We start from the raw sequence: 22028 nt of genomic DNA, 5'->3' as shown, positions 1-22028 counted from the left end.
TGGATAGTCTTTGGATATGCTTATTAGACACTTCCTACACCCTGAGGGGACTTCATTAACAAGGACAGTAATGGTATGTATATATATCACTAGTTACACTTTGCTGATTCTGAGGTTGCAGAAAGGAAAGGTTTAACGAAGGAAAAGGTTAAACAGGTTCTCAGTATGTATGAGCACAACTAAATCTTCCACTGAAATCTAGAAAAGCCTTTCTTAGCAATAACAGTCTAAAACGAGTTAGCACCTACCAGGGACATACAAGTCAATGGGATAGAGTCTGAAGGGAGCCAGGACAGCAAAAGTCAATTGGAGCACAGTCTATGGAGCGGAGGCACTTCTTAGATAAAAAAAGTCTTGCACAAAGTTAGAGAGTTTGTAGCACAATCACTTGTGGGGTCACAAGCTGTTAAGCCTATGAAAAGCAGAGTTGGAATCAACTCTAAAAGGTAAGTCACTGCAAGACTCAACTGAGAAAAGCACAGCTCAAAAGACACGCAAGTACCCCAAGTCAAAACAGTACCCCGGGTTTGAAGAAGAGTGGTCCAGCTGGATTCTGTCCCGTTGCAGCAATGCAGAACCTGGGATCCAGAACCTCAGTCGTGGGGACAAGAGGGAGGACATCTGAAGGGCTCCTGCGGCAGCAGTTTGGAGGCCGTTGGCAGTTACAGGCTCTTTTCGGTTGAGAAGCACTTCGCAGTTTCAGCGCTCAGTAAACAGCACTGTTGCGGATCTCGGAAACCGGTTGGGCTTCCTTCACTCCTTGGGTGGTGCACTCTGGTGAGGGGACTAGACCTCCGGTTGTCCCACTTCTGGAAGGTCTTTAGGAGACTCCTGGAGCTTCTGGCCAGATTTCAGATGTTGCACTGGACTACGGATTTCTCGACCCCTGGCACTCAGTTCCTGCAGCAGCAAAGAAGTACAGCCAGTCGGGGAAGATGGTCTAGTAGAGCTCGTCCCGGGGTTAGTTGGTCCCACTAGCCCAAGGGAAGAAGTCGTCCTTCCAGAGCTTCACAGTCGAATTGAAAAAGGAGTTTCAGCAGAGCAGCAGGGCTTCACCACATAATTCAAAAGGTCCAAGAGGATGCAGCAAGCTTTGGTCACGGTTTATTCGTCGGGTGTTCATCCCAGTGGTCGACTGCCTCTAATCCCAAAGCCCTCGCCTTTTAACAGGTTTCTCCCATTCATGCACAACCTAAGCTGTCAATCCCACAGTAGGGTGGCTGTCCTGAAAGCACAGCCAGCCAGCCAATCAGGACTGGTTGCATGATATGATATGGCGTTTATAATGCGCCTATACACAAGTGTTTCAAGGCAAGGGAGGGGAAACAGAGGGAAGACAGACAGCGATCCTACTAGGCCAGGTGACATTGAGATTGTGCAAGTGCAGGGGAGGGGGAATGTGAAATGTGCGGGGGGGGATAAGGGGAGGGGGCAGTGCAGTACATAGGATAACCGTAAAATAAAGACAATAAATAATAACAGTGCAGCCAACTGATGGCAAGTGCAAGGGTAAGTGCAGACATCGGGTGTCAAGTGCTAGAAGGACTGTAGGGGTACAGAAACAGACCCTGAGTGCAAGGGTTGCCAGGGGGGGGCAGTGCAGGTGTGCAACTGGCTGGAGGGTGCGGGGTGGGAAGACTAGGCCCGAGAACACAGGGTAGCCAGGTAAACAGTGCAGTTTCAGATTCAGCAGGGGAGAGTAGAAGAGAAAGCAGGCGCAAAGCGGAAGGTCTCGAGGCGCTTCCGGAACCGTAGATGGTTCTCCTCAAGTTTCAGAGAGGCAGGGAGGCTGTTCCAGAGGGAAGCCCCAGCAGCGGAAAGAGATCTACCACCAACGCGCTGCTTGGAGAAGCAACTGACCTTGAGGGAGTTGGGAGCGGATGAGCGAAGAGCTCGAGAAGGAAGATATTTAGGAAGAGAGTTGAAGGTATTGAGGTCCCAGTCCCCAGAAGGCCTTATGGACAATACAGCCCACCGAGCCCAATACTATTCCACCCTTTAGCTTCAAAACTGTTTCAATCACTGACACTGAAAAGGTCATTCTCTCCCTGAAGCCCTCCAACTGCAAGGGCGACAGCTGCCCAGCGCAGATAATAAAGGATGCAGCTAGGGACTTGCCCCTGTTATCTCGAAGCTGATAAATTCCTCCTTTAAATCAAATACAGTACCCACCAACCTGAAAGAATATTGGGTCCTCCCCGTACTCAAAAAACAAACACTTGTTCCATCCATCCCAACCAACTGCAGACCTATCACCACCGTGCCATTCCTACTCAAAATCATCGACAGAGTAGCCTACATACAAATTCAGGACTACCTGGAAGCCAACCTCCTGCTAGGCTCTCGGCAATCGGGTTTCCGCTCCCTCCATGGCACCGAAACAGCCTTGCTAGACCTCAAGACAAAAATCGAGGAGTTAAGGGATAGTGGAAAAACAGCTTTGCTACTTCTACTGGACTTGTCAGCAGTCTTTGACCTGGTGGATCACACAGTTTTATGCAGCCACCTCAGGCTCGCTGCCAACTTCACAGGGGAAGCTATAGCCTGGGTCCAATCCTTTCTAGCTAACCGGACTACGAGAGTTTTCTCCACCTCAACCTGCGCCGATCCCATCCAAATAACATGCAGAGTCCCACAGGGATCCTGTGTCTCACCCACCATGTAGAACATTTTCACCAAGCCACTGTTTGACAAGTTGGACAGACTGGGCGTCACCTACATTAATTATGCAGACGACACCATACCCCTTTCGGGCAATTATGAAGCGGACTCGGCCTTGGTGAATAAGATATACACCCTCATTCAGGCATGGATGGCGACCCATGGCCTCTGCCTGAATGACGATAAAACTGAGATACTGCTCCTTGGATCTGACCCCTACCTAAAAAAACTAACCCCAAACTACGCATCCTTTAATAATGATAATATCATTAAGGTTATGCCTGTGGTAAAAACCGTAGGATTCTATCTGGACTCCCCTCTCACCCTTAAGAGGCAAGTCAACTCCCTCGCCTCCACAACAGCCTACACTTGCAAATTAATCCGCGCTGCCAGACCATTCCTCTCCAGTGCCAGCTGTGTCACCTTGGCCAATGCTCTTATGTCCAGATTAGACTATTGGAACGCCCTGTACTCAGTAGCCAACAACTATGTCACTGACAAACTTCAAAGATTGCAAAATAATACTTTAAGAGCAGCGCTGAATGTCCCATATATAGAGCACATCACTAAATTCAGGAAAGAGACCCACTGGCTAAAGATAAAGGATAGAATCTTCCTCAAAACTATTTCTATCACCTTCAAATGCCTAAACAATCTAGCACCTCCTTACTTAGCGGAAATAATCTCCAGGAGAACTACGACCCGACCCACGAGATCTGCCAATACATTTATGCTTGAAATCCCTAGATTTAAACTGACCACGGCCGGAGGAACCAGCTTCCCAGTCAAAGCTGCGCAATCATGGAATACACTCCCTATTGACCTTAGAAGTCCCATACCCTACGCCAGATTTCGACACAATGCTCTCAAATGGCTCTGTACCAACGACCTAGAACCATTACTTCCCCCTACTGCCGCTCTACCTTCTTGACATAACCATGACAACCACTGCACTTAACATTACTACTGCAACTAATACACCGGACCCTGTAATCCATAGTTGCAGGCGCTCCCTTATGTATATGCAATGTTAAGTCTGATCCTTGACATGTACCTATGATCAGCTATATCCTCGAATGGCAAATGTCTGTACTGTATTATATGTTGTACTCACATGTATGTACCTGCCTGCGACAGGCACTGTAACTAAACTTCGAGACTTCTTGTACTGTTGCGCCCAGCTACCTAAGGGTTTAGTGCGCATTATCAAATCAATAAACAAACAGGGTTTTGAACTTAATCCTTGCCGCCACTGGGAGCCAGTGCATAGATTTCAGTCCTGGAGAGATACGATCCTTAGGCTTGAGGCCAAGGACAAGTCTTGCAGTCCTGTTTTGGATCATTTGCAGAGGGCGGAGAGTAGGGGCATGCAGATTTAGAAAGAGGCTGTTGCAGTAGTCCAGCCTAGAGAGAACCAGAGCTCTGGAGGCAGTGAGCTTCTGGGGGAAGGAGAGGAAAGGATTAATACCTTCTGGAGGAAGTGCAGCTAGTAGTGTGACTTCTCAGAGATGTCAGATGTGACGAGAGAAGGAAAGTGTGGAGTCGAAGATGACCCCAAGGTTTTTAACCACACAGGTGGGAGCAGGATGAGGGCCAAGAGGCCGGCCAGAGAGTGACAGGAAAGGAGGGCGCAGGTGTGCTGATGAGGAGAATCCCGATCTTACTGGCATTAAGGCAGAGATCATTTGCGTCACACCACTCCCGGATGGCGGACAGTTCGAGATGAGGGAAGGAGAAGAGGTGCCTGAAAATGAGTCGAGTATCATCTGCATAGCACTGAAAGTTGGGGCAGAGAGCGGCGATGCGGTGGGCAAGAAGTGCCAGGTATTGGTTGAACAGCCAGGGAGAGAGGTTAGACCCCTGGGGAACACCACAGATCGAGATAGAGAAGAGGAAGGATCGAAGTTGGACCTGGGAGGGTCTATCAGAGTGAAAAGCGGTCAGCCAAGCCAGGGCCTGATCAGTGATACCCAGGTTATCACAGAGATGGTTGAGCAGGAAGGCATGGTTGACCGTGTCGAAGGCAGAAGAGAGATCAAGTAAGATGGGGACACATGGGGGTGTTGGAATCGAGGTTGGAGAGCAGATCTTCACAGATGTTCAGGAGAGCAGTTTCCGTGCTCCTGGCAGCTCTGAAGCCAGACTGATGGTCATGGAGACAACCAACAGATTCAGAGTGAAGATTAAGCTGGGAGATGGTCAGCTTTTCCATGGGTTTACCTAGCAAAGGAGTGATGGAGATGGGCTGGAAATAGGGGGGATTACGTTTAAGCCTTGATTACTGGGACTTTCCACCACAAAATCTTTCTGGGGCGTAGCGCAAACTGAAAGTGCAGCTAAATGGATCTTCAGGGAATTAAAATCCAGGCCTGAGTCTAGTAGGTGAGTCAGGTACAGGACAATATGTGTCGGTGAGCTGTCTATGGGATTGATGCTCTTGGAATTGCACCAGATGATGAAGCGCTTCCATTTGTTGGAGTAGCAATGTCTGGTGTTAGGCTTTCTTGCTTCTCTAAGTATGTCCATGCATCTTTGAGGGAGTTTGAGATCTCGGAAATATATGACCTCAGGAGCCAGGGTGCTAAATTGAGAATTTGCGGGCATGGATGGACAGTTTCCCCCCTGTCTTGTGATGGCATGTTGTACGGTCATGGTAGATTCATTGCATGGGGGAATGACATTGCCATCAGATGAGAACCAGGATTGGCGGGCCCACATAGGGGCCACCAGAATCATTGTGACTGGTTCCTGGTGCATCTTGTGCACTATCTTGTTGAGTAGGGGACTCCGGGGGCAAAAGGGAATTTTGGAGGGGGGAGAATAAACAAATTTCCCTGACCATGTTATCCACAGATTGTTCCCCTTGGAGCAGTTCTGAGGGTACCTGGAGGCGTAATCTTGGCATTGTGCGTTCTCCAGAGGTGCGAACAAGTCTATCTCCGGGAAGCCCCAGTATGCGAAGACATTGAGAACAAGGTCTTCTTGCAATCCCCACTCGTACTGTACGGGTAGTGGGAAGTCTCTGCTGAGCACGTCCGCCAGAAGATTGAGTTTCCCTGGAATGTGTTGTGACAGGAGGAATATCTTGTGTTTGGGAGCCTATTTCCATATGTTCTGAGACAGTTTAGATAGCCCTGGAGAGCGAGTGTCATTCCCTAGAGGTGTGTTTGAAATGCCTTTAGGGCTTTGATTATTGCTAGCAATTCCAACAGGTTTATGTGGTTGGATGCTACTGGTGGGGACCAAACTGTGCGCCGTCTGATGAAGGAGGTGAACCTAGCCCCCCCCTCCCCCCCACCCCCCCAGTCAGTCAGTCAGTCAGTCAGTCAGTCAGAGATGTGTCCGTGGTGAGAGTGGCGTCTACTGCGGTGGAGGTGAAGGTCTTCCCTTGCAAGAGGGTTTTCCCTTGACCACCACTGCAAAAAGAGAATGAGGGCTGTCGAGACAACCACTAGATCGTCCCATTGTCCGCTGGCCTGACACCATTGGCTTGAGAGCCACTCTTGCACGTGCGTGTGGGATTAGATAAAAGCAGGAGGCCATCATCCCTAACAGTCGCATGGCTTTCCGTACAGTCACCTTGAGATTGGCTACATAGTGAGGGATCTGGAACACCATGTTTTGAACCTTATCGTTGGAAGGGAAGACAAGCCAGTCTTTGGTCTGAAGTAGAGCCCCCAGAAAGTGTTTTATTTAAAAGTCAGTTGAATAAGCCTTCTTTAGAAGGGAGCAATATATATGGTAACACAAAAACTTCAAAATGCACAGTTTCTGTAAATCAGTAAATACCCATTTGGGATGGCACACAGATTTTTCCTACACCCTGAGGTGACTTAAATAACTAGGACAATGTGGACATAAATATATCACTGGTACATTTAGAGCAATACTGAGTTTAGTGTCAAAAGAAGAAGTTGAGGGAATAAAACAATGGTTAACAAATATTCTTAAGCCGGTAAGAACTCACCAATGCAAAGTAAATTAACTCTTTCCTGGCGGGGGGGGTGGGGCAAAGCACAAAGTCAGAGGTAAGAAGAGTTTTTCAGGGAGCCAGGACAGTCAATGTTAGTTGAGCAAAAGTCTAGGTGAGCTGAAGCCCTTCTTGCAGGTAGGTAAAAAGTCTTGCACAACGTTTGAGATGTTTTTGTATAAAAATGAAATCACTGTAGGGCCACAAGCTGGGAGGACATCTGGGGACTCCTGCACTCCGAATTGAAGGTCGGCGGAAGCAATGGGAAAACCTCACATCAATAGCACCACTGCGGTTCTCGGATACCACTATGGACTTTCCTCGCATCTGGGGTCCAGCACTCTGTTGAGGTGGGTCAGGCCTGGCCAGTCCTGCTTCATGGGAGTCCGGAGGAACTTCCTGGAGCTCAGGTCCGACTTAAAGACACTCACTCGCTTCTGGTGTTCCTCTCCCTGGCAATCGGTTCCTGCAACAGCAGTGGAAGTACAGTCAGCTCCGAGAGGATTTCCAGATGAGCTTGTCTTGGGGGTCGATTGGTCCCATCAACCCCAGGGGAGAAGTCAGCCTTTGCAGGTCTTATCTAGTCGAGGCGAATTAAGCTTGTGAAAAAGAGTTGGAATCAACTCTAAAAAGGTAAGCCACTGCAATTGCCAACTGAGAATGTTAGGGAGAATTCCCTTATAAGGCTAATTTCCCAAACCTAGTGAGTCCCCCAGCAGCTTTGCTGGATTTTTGGGGTTTGTTTTTTTTCTCCTGCTAAGAGCGAGACTCTTTTACTCCCACTTTTAGGCATGATTTGAGGTATGTCTCTGACTATTTGTGTGATTTTGGGCTACGGGGTCTTTTACTCCATAGGGTATCAACTGTTTTTTGTGTATGTGTTACACAGCACCCTCAGTGCAGTAACACAGGGGTGTCATAGTGATCCCCAAACATAGACTCCATACCCTGGGACTGACTACTGTCTCCCAGGGCATGTAAAGTCACCAATGACTTTACTAGTTTTAAACTGTGAACAGAACCAGTACAAAACCATCATATTGTGGAAGTACTGGAAGGGGTTAATTATATTGCCCCTGGGTCTGTTTTCAAGGGGGTACTGTCCAGTTCCCCCTTGTTGAATTTCTGACTGGTGGCAGTGGTTACCACGCAAAATATTCCACCAGAATATTCTCTATGGGATTTTCCCATTGATTTTAAACGCGCCACTTTTTTGGTGCAATGTAAAAGATACCGCCGGTTTATTTATTTAATACTAAATTCATGGTTGGGTCTTTTTGCCAGAATGCTTTTCTAAAATGGCGTTTGTGTCCGTCTCTGTAACTCTCACCAAGGTCGAGCCCTTTGTTCCACTTTTTGGCGGGCTTCTCCACAGAAGCCCTCCAAATGGTTCCACTCTGTCTGGGTTCCACAGGATGTGTGGGGAGGGGAATTGGCACCCTGGACTGCATTGCCTTGGCAACTCAAGTCACACTCCGTTCTGATTGGGCCAGTGGCGAGCTGCCCAGCTCACCACTTAGCATGTTTGAGTGACAGCTAGGATGTTGAATGGGGGTTTTTCTGCATAAAAGCAGGGCTTTTGGGACTGGAACTTCAGAAGTCGCCACAGGACCCAAGAATCCGAAGAGGGAAGAAGCTGAGCCATCTGCAACGACGACACCACCGGTGGAGCCCTGCTGCAACAACCTCACCACTTTCCCGACGACAAAAGGAGATCTTCTGCTGGAAGAGTCTTCTCCCTCTGAGCTGGTGGGATTAACCAGTTCGCCCCTCGCCTTCCAAAGACGTCTCTTGGTCGACTCGCCCGTGCCAAGCATCTCGGCGACCGGATAGCCAAGCTTCACTACTTTGACCGCGAATAAAAGGAACGCACCTTTTACCGACGAACTCCGCGGCTGGTCTGTTCCCTGAGCAGTGCAACGACTACAAGGTTCCTCCTCGACGAGACCTTCTCTTCCCCTGGTCGAATCCACGACTTGCATCCACTGCCAGGAACAACTGCCGCCGCTGGAGCTTACTCTCTCTTTAAGGTACTGTGTTCCACCTGACCTCCCTTTCTTCGGATTGCTAAAGGTGACCCTTAAATCCTCAGCTTTCCAACTGGGTTGGCCCCAGACCTTTTAACTTTACTTCTTGAACCACCCCAACCTCTTGTGAACACTCTGCAAATACTTTTAGTGCGTTTTAAACCGTGTGATCCTGGGCACATTTTGCTTTGCTCCATTTAAAGTGGGCCTGGCCTATGAACTTTGGCTGTACAGTGTATACTGCCTTCACTGACTTGCTTTGGACTTATAAAAGTTTTGGGAACTGTTTTATTTGTATGCTCTGCCTTTTTCTCTCCCTTTAACCTAACTATTGGAGTTCCATCTACGTTACGCGCTCACATCCGTTTTAATAAATAGTGGTGTTTTAACTCTGACTTGTCTAATAGTTATTAAGGGAGGTGTTTATACTTTATCTGACTGTTTGGACTTGCTTTTGATTTAGAGTGTTAGTGTATTACCTAAAATGTGTTTTAAATAAATAAATAATTATATACTTTTGATACAAAGCTCTGGTCAGTGTTTGCTTGTTTCACTGTGTTTTTAGCCCTATTGTGTATACTCTATATACTGCCTTACTCTTCTTGAGAGAAGTCTCACTGCTCAGCCACAGCTACCAGGTAAATCTGGGTGGTACAGACTGCTACCAATTGGGTTTACTGCTTACTCCTGTAGTCTTAATCTTTTTGCAGTTGTCCCCAAGGGAACTGCACAGGATTCTGCCTAACAGAGAAAAGCACAGCTAAAGTGCAGTAAGGCAAGTATCCAATGACTAAACAGTATCTCTGGTTTGAAGAAGAGTGGTCCAGCTGGATTCTGTCTACAGCGGTGCAGACCCTTGTTCGTGAGCCTCAGTCGTGGGGACAAGAGGGAAAATGTCTGAAGGGCTCCTGCGGCGGTACTTGGGAGGTCGTCGGCAGTTACAGGCTCTTTTCGGTTCAGCAGCACTTTGCGGTTTCAGCACTTAGCAGACAGCACTGTTGCGGATCTCCGATAGCGGTTGGGCTTCCTTCACTCCTTGGGTCCTGCACTCTGGTGAGGGGACTCGGATCTGGTCGTTCTGCTTCTGGAGGGCCCTTGGGAGACTCCTGGAAGTTCTAGCCGGATTCAACCTCTCTCACTTTTAAATGTTTATGTAAAACTTTTAGCGAAAGTATTTGCCAGAAGACCGAATGGTTTAATTCCTAAAATAGTTCATAAATACCAGACAGTGTTTATATATGGTAGGAATAGTTATGATTATTTGTGCAAATTGCTTGACGTCATCTACCTCAAGAGACACACTGTTTACGCTTATGCAGCTATCAGTATAGATGCCGAGAATGCTTTTGATCGAGTGACTTGGGTCTTCCTCCACCAAGTCTTGCATAAAGTTAATTGTGGACCACGTTTCCTCAAACTCTTTGTAGCTCTTTATGGAGGCTGTTAAGGAGAATTCTCAGAAATGTGCTAATTCCCTTCTACCTTAGAGACCCCCAGCCCTTTTTTGCTGGACGTTAGGACTTTTAATTTCTAACCTGGCGAGAGTGAGACCTTTTTCCTCACTCTCTCATGTATTTTTCTGTGATTTGGACTCTGTTTCTTTTTGACTTTGGAGTCTGACAGACTCCATAGGCATCATCTCTCTACATTGTGACACAGCACCTTCAGTGCAATGGCACAGTGAAATCCTTTAGATTTCCAAAAGATTTAAATACCTTCTCTTGGTTTAACTACTGTTTCCAGGAGCAGTGAAGTGAAATTGACTTTACTTATTTTGTAACTTTACAGACCCAGCACACAGTATTTTACCATAGGGTGCTGGAGGGGTTACTTATTATCTCCTTTGTCTAGTTTCTCATGTAACATTTTTAGGTTACCCTTTCTACAATTAATGGCTGGTTGCAGTGGTTTACTTTTTACTACCATTATGTTGTTCTACTGCGTGCTGCAATTGCAGCTGCAGTAAAGCACCCATGGGTGCCCATTTGATCGAAATGGCCCTGGTCTACTTTTTTCACCATTTGTTAAAAAGGTCCTCCTTGGGATTTACTATGCGCGCCAAACCAGGTTTGGTCCCTTTGTTAGTTTTGTCTTTGGCGGGATTCACTGGTGAAGCCTGCCTCTGGCTCCAGCGTGTCTGGCAGGGCAAGAAGCGAGGGAGGTTCCCGAAACTCCCTGTGCTTAGTCTCCTTCGTTACAGGAATGAGTTACAGCTAGACTGCGAATGAATGGGAGAAACCGGCATAAAAGACTAGGTCTTTTGCAAGGAAGGCAGAGTCGACCACTGGACGAAGGAATCCGAAGAATAACATGGAGGAGACGCTTGCTGCAACTCCTGGACCGTTGGATTGCCCAGTGAAGCCCTGCTGCAGTGCCGAAGCTCCGAATTCGCCTCGACTATAGAAGCCCTGCAAGGGACGACTTCTCCCCTTGGGTTGGTGGGACGAATCGACCCCAAAACAAACTCATCCGTAAATCCTCTTGAAGCTGGCTGTACTTACACTGCTCTGCAGGAACCGAGTGCAAGGCAAAGTTTGTATGCAATACCCTCTAACACTACACACAATTATGACTACAGGTGTAAGCAAGCCAACCTTTGGTATAAGTCTGTAGTACACAGATTGGTAGCGTGTTGAGCAGCCAGGCTGATCTCAAGAGGGGAATGCGAGCAGTAATGATGTTACACAGAGGTCTACAATCACAGGTGTTCAAATGAACTCTTACACTCAAGGTTTCTTTGATAAATAAAACATTAATTAGAAGGAGGCAATCCATACAATAACACACAAATATACTTCAATACTATTTCAGAATACTTTTCAAGGAGTAAAAGGCAAAGGTTATTAGAACATGAAAGGTTACAATTATTCTTAGACAGTGCAGATACTTTGAGTTCACCAGAAGAGTCAATTCAATTCAATAGGCTAGGCTAAAGTCTTGGATAGGATAAAGCGGTTCTGGTAGTTATACGGAAAAGCCTCTGCACAAGTTCTTGGAAGTAGTTTGTAAAAAGAAGAATCATATGTTGGGCCACAAGCTGATTAGGCCTGCGAGTTGCAAAAGTTTCAAGCACTTTCACTGCGAGAGGCAAGTTCTCTCAGTCTTGTTTTACAGTAGTTTACAATCAAGGTAAAGAGGCAGCTGATTACTTCTGTTCCTGGCAGTTCCTGCAGATCTCGCTGTTCCTGGGCCTCAGTCGTGGAGAAAAAAGGGAGGACGTTGGGGGACTCCTGCACTGGGACGGGTCAAAAGCTTGCAACTGGCAAATTGCAATTTCAGTGGCTGTTTCGCGTTTCAGCTACTGCTCTTTTAACAACGCTGGTTGTGACTGTCAAGGTTGACTGTCCTTGCTTCTGAGGTCCCAAACTCAACTGAGCCGGGGGGGGGGGGAATCGGGATCTTCCAAACATTTTCGGCCAGCTTACAAGTAACGCACACAATCTGGTGTCCCTCTCCCTGGCTCTACGGTTTCCTGCAGCACTCTGAGGAAATGCAACCAGCTCCGAGATAGGTGTACATGTGGCTTACTTGGGAGTTGATTGGTCCCACCAACTCAAAGGGAGAAGTCGTCCTTTGCAGGGCTTCTCTGTCGATGCGAACTTGGCAATTCGGACCTGCAGCAGGGCTTCACCAGGCAAACCAACGGTCCAGGAGTCCTCTTCCAGCTCTTCTTCGGTTCCTTCGTTCCAGTGGTCGACTCTGCCTTCCAAGCCAAGAGGCTCGCCTTTTATTCAGTTTTCTCCCATTCATTCCAGCCTAGCTGCCACTCACCCAGCAGGGGGGCTGTCCTTGCCGGACAGTCAGCCAGCCAATCACAGAGTACATTTGGGTCTCCTAAGAGACTAAGCACAGGGAGTTTTGGGCACCTCCCTCACTTCCTGCCTACCCCAGACACTCTGGAGCCAGAGGCGGTCTTCACTTCTGAAGCCTGCCAAAGGCGAATGAACAAAGAGACAAACCTGGTTTGGCGCACAGAGAAAAACTCTAAAAAGACCTTTCCGCAAAGACATGGCAAAAAAAGTAGACCGGGAACCATTTTAGCAATGATGGCTGGGAGCCATCTTGAAAAACATGGCTCCCACAATCTAACGTTACAAGAGCTACGAATAGTTTGGGGTTGGGAAAAATCATGGTAGTTCGTTGTAAAAAGCCAGCCATTCTGAGAGGAACGGGTAACATATGACTGTTACATGAGTATCTAGACACAGGGGGGATACTAAGTAACCCCTCCAGCACTCTATTGTAAGATAGGGTGTTCTGGGTCTATGAAGTCAAACGACTAGTAAAGTCAATTTCACTTTACTTACTCTGGGAAACAGTAGTTTATTCCAGAGAAGGTATTTAAACCTTGGGAAATCTGAAAGACTTCCCTGTGCCACTGTACTGAAGGTGCTGTGCGACACAAATGAAAACGATGCCTATGGAGTTGGTTAGACTTCATAACCGAAGAAAACACACACAGAAAACAATTAGAATTTAAAAGTACAAAGTCCCAAAGTTCAGAAAAGAGCTGGGAGTCTCCAAGGTGGGAGGAATTGGCACATTTTTGAGAATTCTCCCTAACAGAGAGGAACAACAGAATTGAGTGCATCGTTTTTAAGTCAGGCCCAAGCTCCAGGAAGATCCTCCAGACTCCCTCGAAGCAGGACTAACCAAGCCTGAGCCACCTCAACAGAGTGCTGGACCTCAGAAGCAAGGAAAGCCCACAAGGTATCCGTGAACCGCGGTGGTACTATTCGCGAGAAGCTGAAAGCTCGAAGTGTCGCTGATCTGAAGTTTGCCCATTGCTGCCTCAGACCTTTGAATTGTACTGCAGGAGTCCCCAGACGTCCTCCCTCTTGTCGCCACGACCGAGGCCCAGGAACAACAGGATCTGCCATACTAAAACAGGAACAGAAGCCAGCAGGAACCAATTTCTTCAGACCTAAGGTACTGTAAACTAAGGGGTACTTACTGCTTGCTGTCTAACTTGCTAGCTCTCAGTTGATACTCGCCTTGGTTACCTCTTGAGACTTGCGTGCAGCTTTGCTCATCACAAGCCTCCCAGCTTGTGGCCCAACAGTGATTTAGTTTTCAACAAAAACTCTATAACATTGTGCAAGACGTTTTACTTGCCTCCAAGAAGAACAGCTATCCTAGACTTTGCTCAATTAACATTGGCTGTCCTGGCTCACTGATACTCTAACCTCTGACCTCTGACTTGGTGTTTTGATCTGTCCCTCCAAAAAGTCATACATTCTTTACTTGTGTAGCTGGGAAAGGGTTAATTTACATTGCATTGGGGGTGGGGGCAGGGTGGTTCAAATGTGCTTACCTGTTTGTGAAACTTGTTAACCATTGTTTCTCCCTCTAGCCTTTTTCTTTTCACACCAAACTAAGTGTTGCTCTAAATGTACCAGTCTCCTAGTTACTTAAGTCACCTAAGGGTGTAGCAAGTGTCTGTGTGCTATCCCAAAGGGGTATCTACTGATTTATTGAGCCTGAGTGTGTATTTATTGAAGTACATTTTTGTGTACAGATTTACTCCCTTCTAAAAAAAAAGGCTTATTCAAACTGACTGTTAAATGTTTAATCAAGAAACCTTGTGTGTAAGTGTTATATGGATACTTGTCACTGTGAAAGTCTATGTTGCAACCGAGGTGCTTACATCGACCCCTCTTCACTCTACCAACTTGTGTAGTACATGCTTATACCAAAGGTTGGGTTGACTATTGCCAAGAGGACAACGCTGGTGTAGTTTCCCACAGGGTGCTGCATACAATCTTCCCTAACACTTGGCCACACACTTTCTTGTTCCATCCTAAACTGGAGAATTCCAACAGGGAATCAAGAAAACAATAAGCGAACAACTTACCCATCTGCAGGGGTCACTGATCAGATTGATGAAGAGAGGGGAGAGCTTGGTCCGTCGGATCTCACCAGAGGTTGTGTAGGATACAGCCATGAAGCATTCTGCACAGGCTTTGCGCATTCCCCAAACGCTATCAGAGCATAGCTCCAAAAACTTTGGTATCTGACAACAAAAGAGTTATTTAATATAAGCATTTAAGACCGTATAAAAAAGTCACAGCAATGGATATTGCGTAATTTATTAGACATTTCTATTCCTCATGTTATGCCTCCTCCCCTATGCCCCCAGCAGAAACTAAAGTGCATCTACAAGACACCATATAACATGCACCATTTCCTTCGAAATCACAGCTAGAAAAAAGTAAAACAACGTAACTTATGCACAGCAGCTGATTCAGCACCACCATTTTATTTATGTATTTGTATCACGCCCGTCTCCCTTCAGGCATCAGGGCGTCACATGAAGACACATCAGACAGCAAGTAGACTAACATGGTCAATATAAAGACGGTAGTGTAGTTCTGGGAGTTATTTGGAGAGGAGGGTTTTCAGCATTTTCCTGAAGCACAAAAGGTTGGTTTCTAGTCTTTGATCTACAGGCAGACTATTCCATTTGACAGCTGCGGATATGTGAAAGGCCTTGCCCATTACGTTGGATCTTTTGTGGGCAGCTCCTGTGATTTGGCCTCCGTGTTCAGATCTTAATGAACGGACTGGAACATATCTAGAAATGTTTAATTTGAGGTATGCTGGGGCTTTCCCATAAAGGCATTTATGGACCAGCGTGATGGCCTTGAAAAATACCCTGTCTTCCACTTTGAGCCAATGACGTTCCTTTCCGTCATTACTAATGTGTTCGGTCTTGGGTTTCTGCTGGATAATCCTGATGACATCGTTTTGTATGTGTTGGAGTTTTGTGGTGCATTGCAGCCGCGGTAGTATAATTGCTCTGGCTATTGTCGTACAGTTCTCTTCACTAATGTAGGGCTTTATCGCTCTTAATAGTCTAAGATGATATAGGCAGTTTTTTGTGACATGCGCAATTTGAGCATCAGACCTCAGATGCCTCCATGATCATACCCAGTGTCTTGACCTTTTCTACAACCTGTATTGGGAAGTCCTTGATGTGGAAAGATTCGTATTGAGGGGTTAGTTTGGCTTGCGCTTGATGGGAGCCAAAGATCATTAGATCCAGGGCTGCATCTTTAGAGCCAGGGCTGCATAAGAACAGGTAAGAACATTTTCCGGGAATAATATTCAAGAAACTTCTTGTTAACTATTTTCAAACTTGGCCCTGAACCGCATGATATGGCAAAACAAAAACAAAATGTCAGCTCGTATTTAGGGGACAAAGTGTTTAGATTCACAACATAAAAGCTTCTCAGCCGTGGTTCTCTGAAATGCAAATGAAAGGCCATTTAGGGCAAATATTATGAAATGGAGTCTTCCATAGCTTAACTTCTGCCATTTTCATGGCCCTTCGCACTTCTAGGCCTGCACAATAATGGGTCGATTACGAGTTGATTGGATGGGGAATTCGTAGGATTAGAGGGAGAAGACTAATATTGCTGTTGATGCAATGTGCATACAGTCAGATTGCAAGAAACCGGTCTGTGTATAGCTAAGCTTCCAGGAGCTTTTTGGGTGTGCTGTGGAGTGAGACTCGGCATGAGTTTACTCATGCCGAGGCTATTGTTAAAATGGATTTCTAGAATATGGCCTGGTGGACACATTTTAGGAGGCCACCATAGTTATGGTGAACAGGGAACTGAAGGTTCGCAAAATCCCAATCCAGTTACGTGGATGAGCAGTCAAGTTTACTGTCTAAAGTGTGAGTGGTTAGGGGCCCTCAATGAGTCCACACAGAATAGCACACAATAATTCAGACAGTCAGTTCTAAAAATACAGTTATTTATGCCTTTAGAAGGCACTGAAAAATGAAAGTAGCTAAATTAAAGTAGCTGGTAGTAGTATCACAAAACAACACTCTAAAATGCAAATATAAATACAATCACCATTAGGTTCACCTAATACACATCAAATAACGCAATCAAGCAATGCAGGTAAGTAATATAGATGCAATAAAATGAAGAGAACCAATCACAAATACTGTATCCAAACATTAGAAATTGAAACCCTAAGATGAATTAGGGCCTTGCGCCCAGATGTCACATGGTACAAAACAATGTTTTTCACTGGTAGGAGTTCTATTTATAAAGAACGCAATTGGCTTGTGGTGGTGATTAGTCTCAAACTAATTAAAAGTTCTAGAATAATTTAACAGAGAATAGGTAAGTTCTCCTCTTTATTCCAGACCCAAGGCTAACCAAGGGGTAGGGTACCAAACCCAGGTTCGAGGATCACAGGTGAGTGGAAGGGAGATAGACAAAGGGACTGGTTCCGGTTCCGGTTAGGTAAGATGTAGTGCAGTCCAACTGCTGTGGGACTACACAAGACTTATCTGCTTGGTATTAGGTAACTCACCTTTTAATATGGTCCTTTACTACACAAGTTGGTAGTGTGACTGAGCAGCCAGGCCTATTTTGAGATGGGTAGTGTGAGCTGTATAATTGAAAACAGTAAGTAAAAGTAGCCAAGTAACACTTACACACTTAACGGTATATAGAGATATTTATAATATACACAAGGTTTAAATAAGCATTCTTTAAAAAGCTTTATGTACTAGTAACATTTAATCAAAGTTTGTATTCAGTTTATTTTTTAAAAGTTGATAATTCCGTTTCTTGTGCCAACACATGCTCCAACACACAAAGTGACTTCAGTAAAGGTCAGTATTGCACTTATTTCAGTTACCAATTCAGTTATTGAGTTGTTAAAGGAAGGAAAGGTTAGAATCAAATTTAGAACATACTTTTAACAGCTTGTAAAACAAATACAATCTACTAAAGGGAGGCAGGTAAAGTTTTATCCCAGCAATAATAGTGTCAACAATTATAATCTATGAGGGAACAAAACTCCCAAAGCCAGTAGGTTCAGAGAAGTGCCTTTAGGGAGCCAGGACAGCCAAAGTCAATGGACAAAGTCAATAGTTCTGATGCACTTCTGAACTTACTTTGTCAAGACTTTATCTAAGAAGAAAGAAGAAGTCACTGTAACTCAAGTGAGCTACAGTGTAGAGAGCACATGCGGTTAGGCCAGAACAGGTGAGTTGAGATCAACTCAAAAAGTACTTCGCAAGACAGGATGCACGACTTCTGGCTAAAAAGTTGAAAACCCCAAGCCACACAGTACCTGTGGTATGAAGAACATTTTTCCAGATGGATTCCTCCTCGATACAGCTTGGCAGACCTCTTGTTCTTTGACCTTGGTCGTGGTGACAAAGGGTAGGACGTCTGGTGGCTCCTGCGGGAGTACTCGTGAGAGGGGCCCCAGTAATGGATTTCTCTTGTTTCTGCTGCACTTGGGTGTTTGGGCACCTTTCCCTCAGCATCAATGAAGAATAAAAACTCTGGTTGGAAGAAGCTTGCCCCCTCGGCCTTGGACTCTGGATCAAGATTTCCTGCTCCAATAGGGTCCTCTGGATGCCCAAGAAGATTTGGACGGATTCGGAATTTGCAAGACTATGCACTCGTCAATGGTCACCGGACCCCTGGCATTGGGCTTCTACAGCTCTGGTGAGGCACAGCAAGTCAGGCGGTTGCGCCAAATTGAAACTTGTCTTGAGGCTAGTTGGTCTCACCAGCCCAAGGGAGGAAGTCCCGTACAGGTCTTCCCAGTCAATATGAAAACGGGGTGAGCAGAGCTGCAGGGCTTCACTGGGCACTTGGCGGTCCAGGAGGGTGCTGGTGGCGTCTCGTCACTTCTTCGTATGTTCCTCTCCAGTGGTCGACTGCCTCTAGTCCCCAAAGCCTAAATGCTCTTTATGTGAAAACCATTCATTCACAGCCTAGGGGTCCAATCACACAGCAGGGCGGCTGTCCTCTTAGCACTGCTTTCACTCAGGCACACCTAGAGACAAAGGACAAGGAAGTTTCAAGACCCTCCCTCACTTACTTACAGTCTTTCCAGACACACTTGAGCCTGGGTGGGCTTCAGGGATGAAGCCCACCAAAGTCAAAACACAAAAAGTGCTCAAACCAGTTTTAACTAAGTAAAAGCAAAGAAAGAACTAAAACAAAATGGCGGAACAAAAAAGACATGGGGGCCATTTTGGAAAAATGGTCACCCATGGGTGCTGTACTGCAGTTGAGGGTTCAGCCCTCGATAGAAATGCACACTGGTAGTAAAAGTAAATCACTGCCACCAGCCATTTAAAGTAGGTTAGTGTAACAAATAATTTTACATGATAAGTGGGATAGGGAATTACTAAGTAACCCCCCAGCACTCCACATAGGTTTTTCTTTGTGGGACTAGCACACACCACCCTAAGTAAGACAGGGATCATCTTACTATTCTTGGGAACGGTAGTTCACCCAACAAAATTAAGTGCCAAGGATGAACCATCTCATCCTCAGCACGTTTCCAGTGCCAAGGACAAAATAGCCCATCCTTTTAGGCACTTGTGCAGCGATCGCTCAAACTCTAAATCCAACCCCTGGGCTTTGCGAGGAGGTGGTTCCTCCTCACGGGCCGGGGGTAGGATTTCCTTCAGTGTCACGTCGTTGTTCGTAATATGTGCTGACGTGACAATGTAAATTTCACTGCCGCAACCATTTCTGGCTGCAGCGGTGAAATGGAAGATAAGTTCCTCGCTCAATCTCAGGCATTTCTATGTTGTTTTGATCGAGGGAGGTGTCGATGGAAAGGGGAGAGTTTCCCATTTCCAACAACACCTTCCTTGAAGCATTACTGGGCGCGGATCGCTCAAACCGCACCCAGCATCTGCCCCTAGTGAAGGGACACACTAACCCACCAGGGATGTTTGCAATGGAAAGGGGGTTAGACCTCTCCCCCCACCCCAAATGGATGGGGGTCTCTCATGTAGCCCTCACTTGGGGCAGATTGCACTAGCAATCTGCCCCTAGGAAGAGGTAAATGTGTAATTACTGGGGGGTTGGGTCACTAGACCATGAGGGATGGCTTGCAATGGGAGGCGGTGATCGGAGCGTGATAGTTAGGATTTGTTTTGCTGGCCTGACCACACATAATGAATGTTTTTTGTTTCGTTTACAGGTTTTTTTATGCGAGGAGCTTCAATGTTATGCAAGTCTTTTTTTATAATTCTACGGTTAGGAGCTATTGTCAGTGAGGTGGGTGGGACTGTGGCTGGAATTGTTGGTGGTGTGGGCAGGACTGGGCAGTCTGGGGAGGAATTTTGGTGGGCTGGTACACAATTGCAGGGTCAGGCCATAAATTGCTCCCCATGCAAGCAGAACATTGGTGTTTCCGTGGGAGTGGCTGTCTCCCATGTGGAGCGGCCATCACCAAGTGCAGCAGCAGTCCCAGGGAACACTGGCAGCATCCCCATGCCTCACCAGAGGTAAAAGCTGTAACACAGCCCAGCCAGAGCTCCAGGCTGGGCTTGGGGACAGTCGACCCACATGGAAGACAGGTGCCAAAGGCCAGGGATATCACCCCGACCAATCTGGAGCTCTGGCTGGTCAGCGTTCCAGAATCTCCTCCCGGGAAAGGACGGGGGCCCTGCCGGGCCTCCCTGGAACCTCTGCTGGGCTTGGGGACTTTCAACCCACATGGAGACAGCAGCCCAAGGCCAGGGACATCACCCCCGACCATACTGCAGCTCACGCTGGGTTGCGTTACAGAATTTCCCTCTGGGAAGGGATGGGGACCCTGTCGGACCTCCCTGGGACCACCGCTGGGCTTAGGGACGTTCAACATACATGGGACACAGCCGACCAAGGCCAGGGACATGACCCCTCCTCACCACCCCCCACCACCACCCTGGAGCTCTGGCTGAGTTGCGTTACAGAATTTCCCTCGGAAAGGGATGGGGCCGTGCCGGGGCTCCCCGTTACCAGCCCTGGGCTTGGGGATGATCAATCCACATGGTAGACGGGTGCCCATGGCCGAGACATCACACCAACTGTCCTGCAGTTCTGGCTGTGCTGCATTAGAGCATTTCACTCCGGGTAGGGATGGGGATCCTGTCGGGGCTGCCTGGGACTGCCGTCTTTGTTGGGGCTTGTGGGTAATAAATTCTAAGGCGATTCGAGCAAGTCAGACCTCTGGATTCCCACAGGTGTCTTTTCAGAAATGCATGGGGTTCCCAGTTTTCCTTGGTGGCTGCGACAGCCTTTTCCCTTTGCGCCTAGGTAGGAGCACCCAATCTTTTGAGCTATCGTTTTCGTCGGGACACCTGTGGGAACGCGGGAAGGTAGGACATGTGTTCTTGGCGGTGTGTTTCAGTGGTTTCCCCTACATTTTTGACTTTTCAGGGCTTGGGAGTAAAATTCTCGGCCGATTCCCATAGGTGTCTTTTCAGAAATGCATGTGGCTGCCCGTTTTCCTTGGTGGCTGCGACACCCCAAGCCCAAATCTGTGGGTTGTCCACAAAGCCAAATCCCGTCTTCCCCAGGGCAGGTAGGTGCACCCACACATTTTCGTCGGGACACCTGTGGGAATGTGGGAAGGTAGAACATTTGTTGTTTTCTCTTGGTTTTGATAAAGTTTTCATACATTTGCTACTGCACTGTGCTACACCACCCTTTAATTTCCCAAATGTAACCTACATTTAGTCGCTGCTTTAGACACCGTATGCTTTTGTAACCTTCACAAGTCACTTATCCTTCAAAAGGTCTGCCTGTGCTCTTTCAAAAACCGTATGCTTGCCATTCGTCACCACATTTGATTCCCTTATTTACACATGGCAAGTACTTCTGTTTAGGCCTTCAGCATAAAATTCCTGTGTACCCATGGATCAAGTTTTTGGCTTGTGGTGTTGCTTGTTTTGTGAAACATTGTGAAAAATGTGACTTCCTAACTGGAAGAGTTGTGGGAATTAGCAGCGATTGCTTTTCGCAATATTCACAAAAGCCATTACCTTACAGGTCCAACCACGTCCAGCACATACCTTTTTTCTGTCATTTCCCCCCAAACAATGAGAATTTTACCTACATAGTTGTTGCCTGACCTGCGCAAATGACCCCTTACTAAACGTGGAATTTTGTTTACTTTTCAGAAATGTATGCCTTTCTGTCTTCCCATTCAGCTTTCCTATTGGAAAAAAAGGGAAACATCGCCTACCTCACACAAAACTGATGGTAACCTTATAAAAATGTTTATTTTGCTTCCAATCCACCTGTTCTTGAGAGCCAGAGAAATGGTGAATTCAAAACAGCAAACCATTTGCTCCTAGCTCTTACAAGGAAGAAACCACAGGCTTCTTTGTACATCATTTTATTGGCGTTTTCTGAAGAAAAGAAAGAAAAAAAATGTTTATCACACCCCCATGTAGTAAACTAGGATCCCTTGGTGGTGTTATGATCGCCTACAAGTGGGAAGAAAAGGGCCCAGATTTGGCCCAGATATCACATGCAACAAAAATGTTACAAGGCAATGAATGGCGACATAACGAAATCACCAAAAAAGGGCTCGGCAGT

The 22028-nt window shown here is 46.7% G+C and overlaps 1 protein-coding gene across 4 annotated transcripts in view; it reads right to left on the bottom strand.

Annotated features, from left to right (window-relative positions):
• The window catches only part of LOC138580491 (serine/threonine-protein phosphatase 4 regulatory subunit 1-like), a 918772-nt gene that overhangs the window by 527725 nt on the left and 369019 nt on the right, over window positions 1–22028 (bottom strand). For all 4 annotated transcript variants that reach the window (XM_069651072.1, XM_069651073.1, XM_069651070.1 and 1 more), the window contains one exon: window positions 14513–14671. In XM_069651072.1, the coding sequence (XP_069507173.1) occupies window positions 14513–14671 (159 nt within the window). The remainder of the gene's footprint in view (window positions 1–14512; window positions 14672–22028) is intronic.

Source organism: Ambystoma mexicanum, chromosome 3p (genome assembly GCF_040938575.1).
Source record: "Ambystoma mexicanum isolate Mex_15411 chromosome 3p, UKY_AmexF1_1, whole genome shotgun sequence".
Classification (NCBI taxonomy): Eukaryota; Metazoa; Chordata; class Amphibia; order Caudata; family Ambystomatidae; genus Ambystoma; species Ambystoma mexicanum.
Note: the sequence above shows the minus strand (reverse complement) of the source record. Positions and strands in the feature narration are given on the sequence as shown.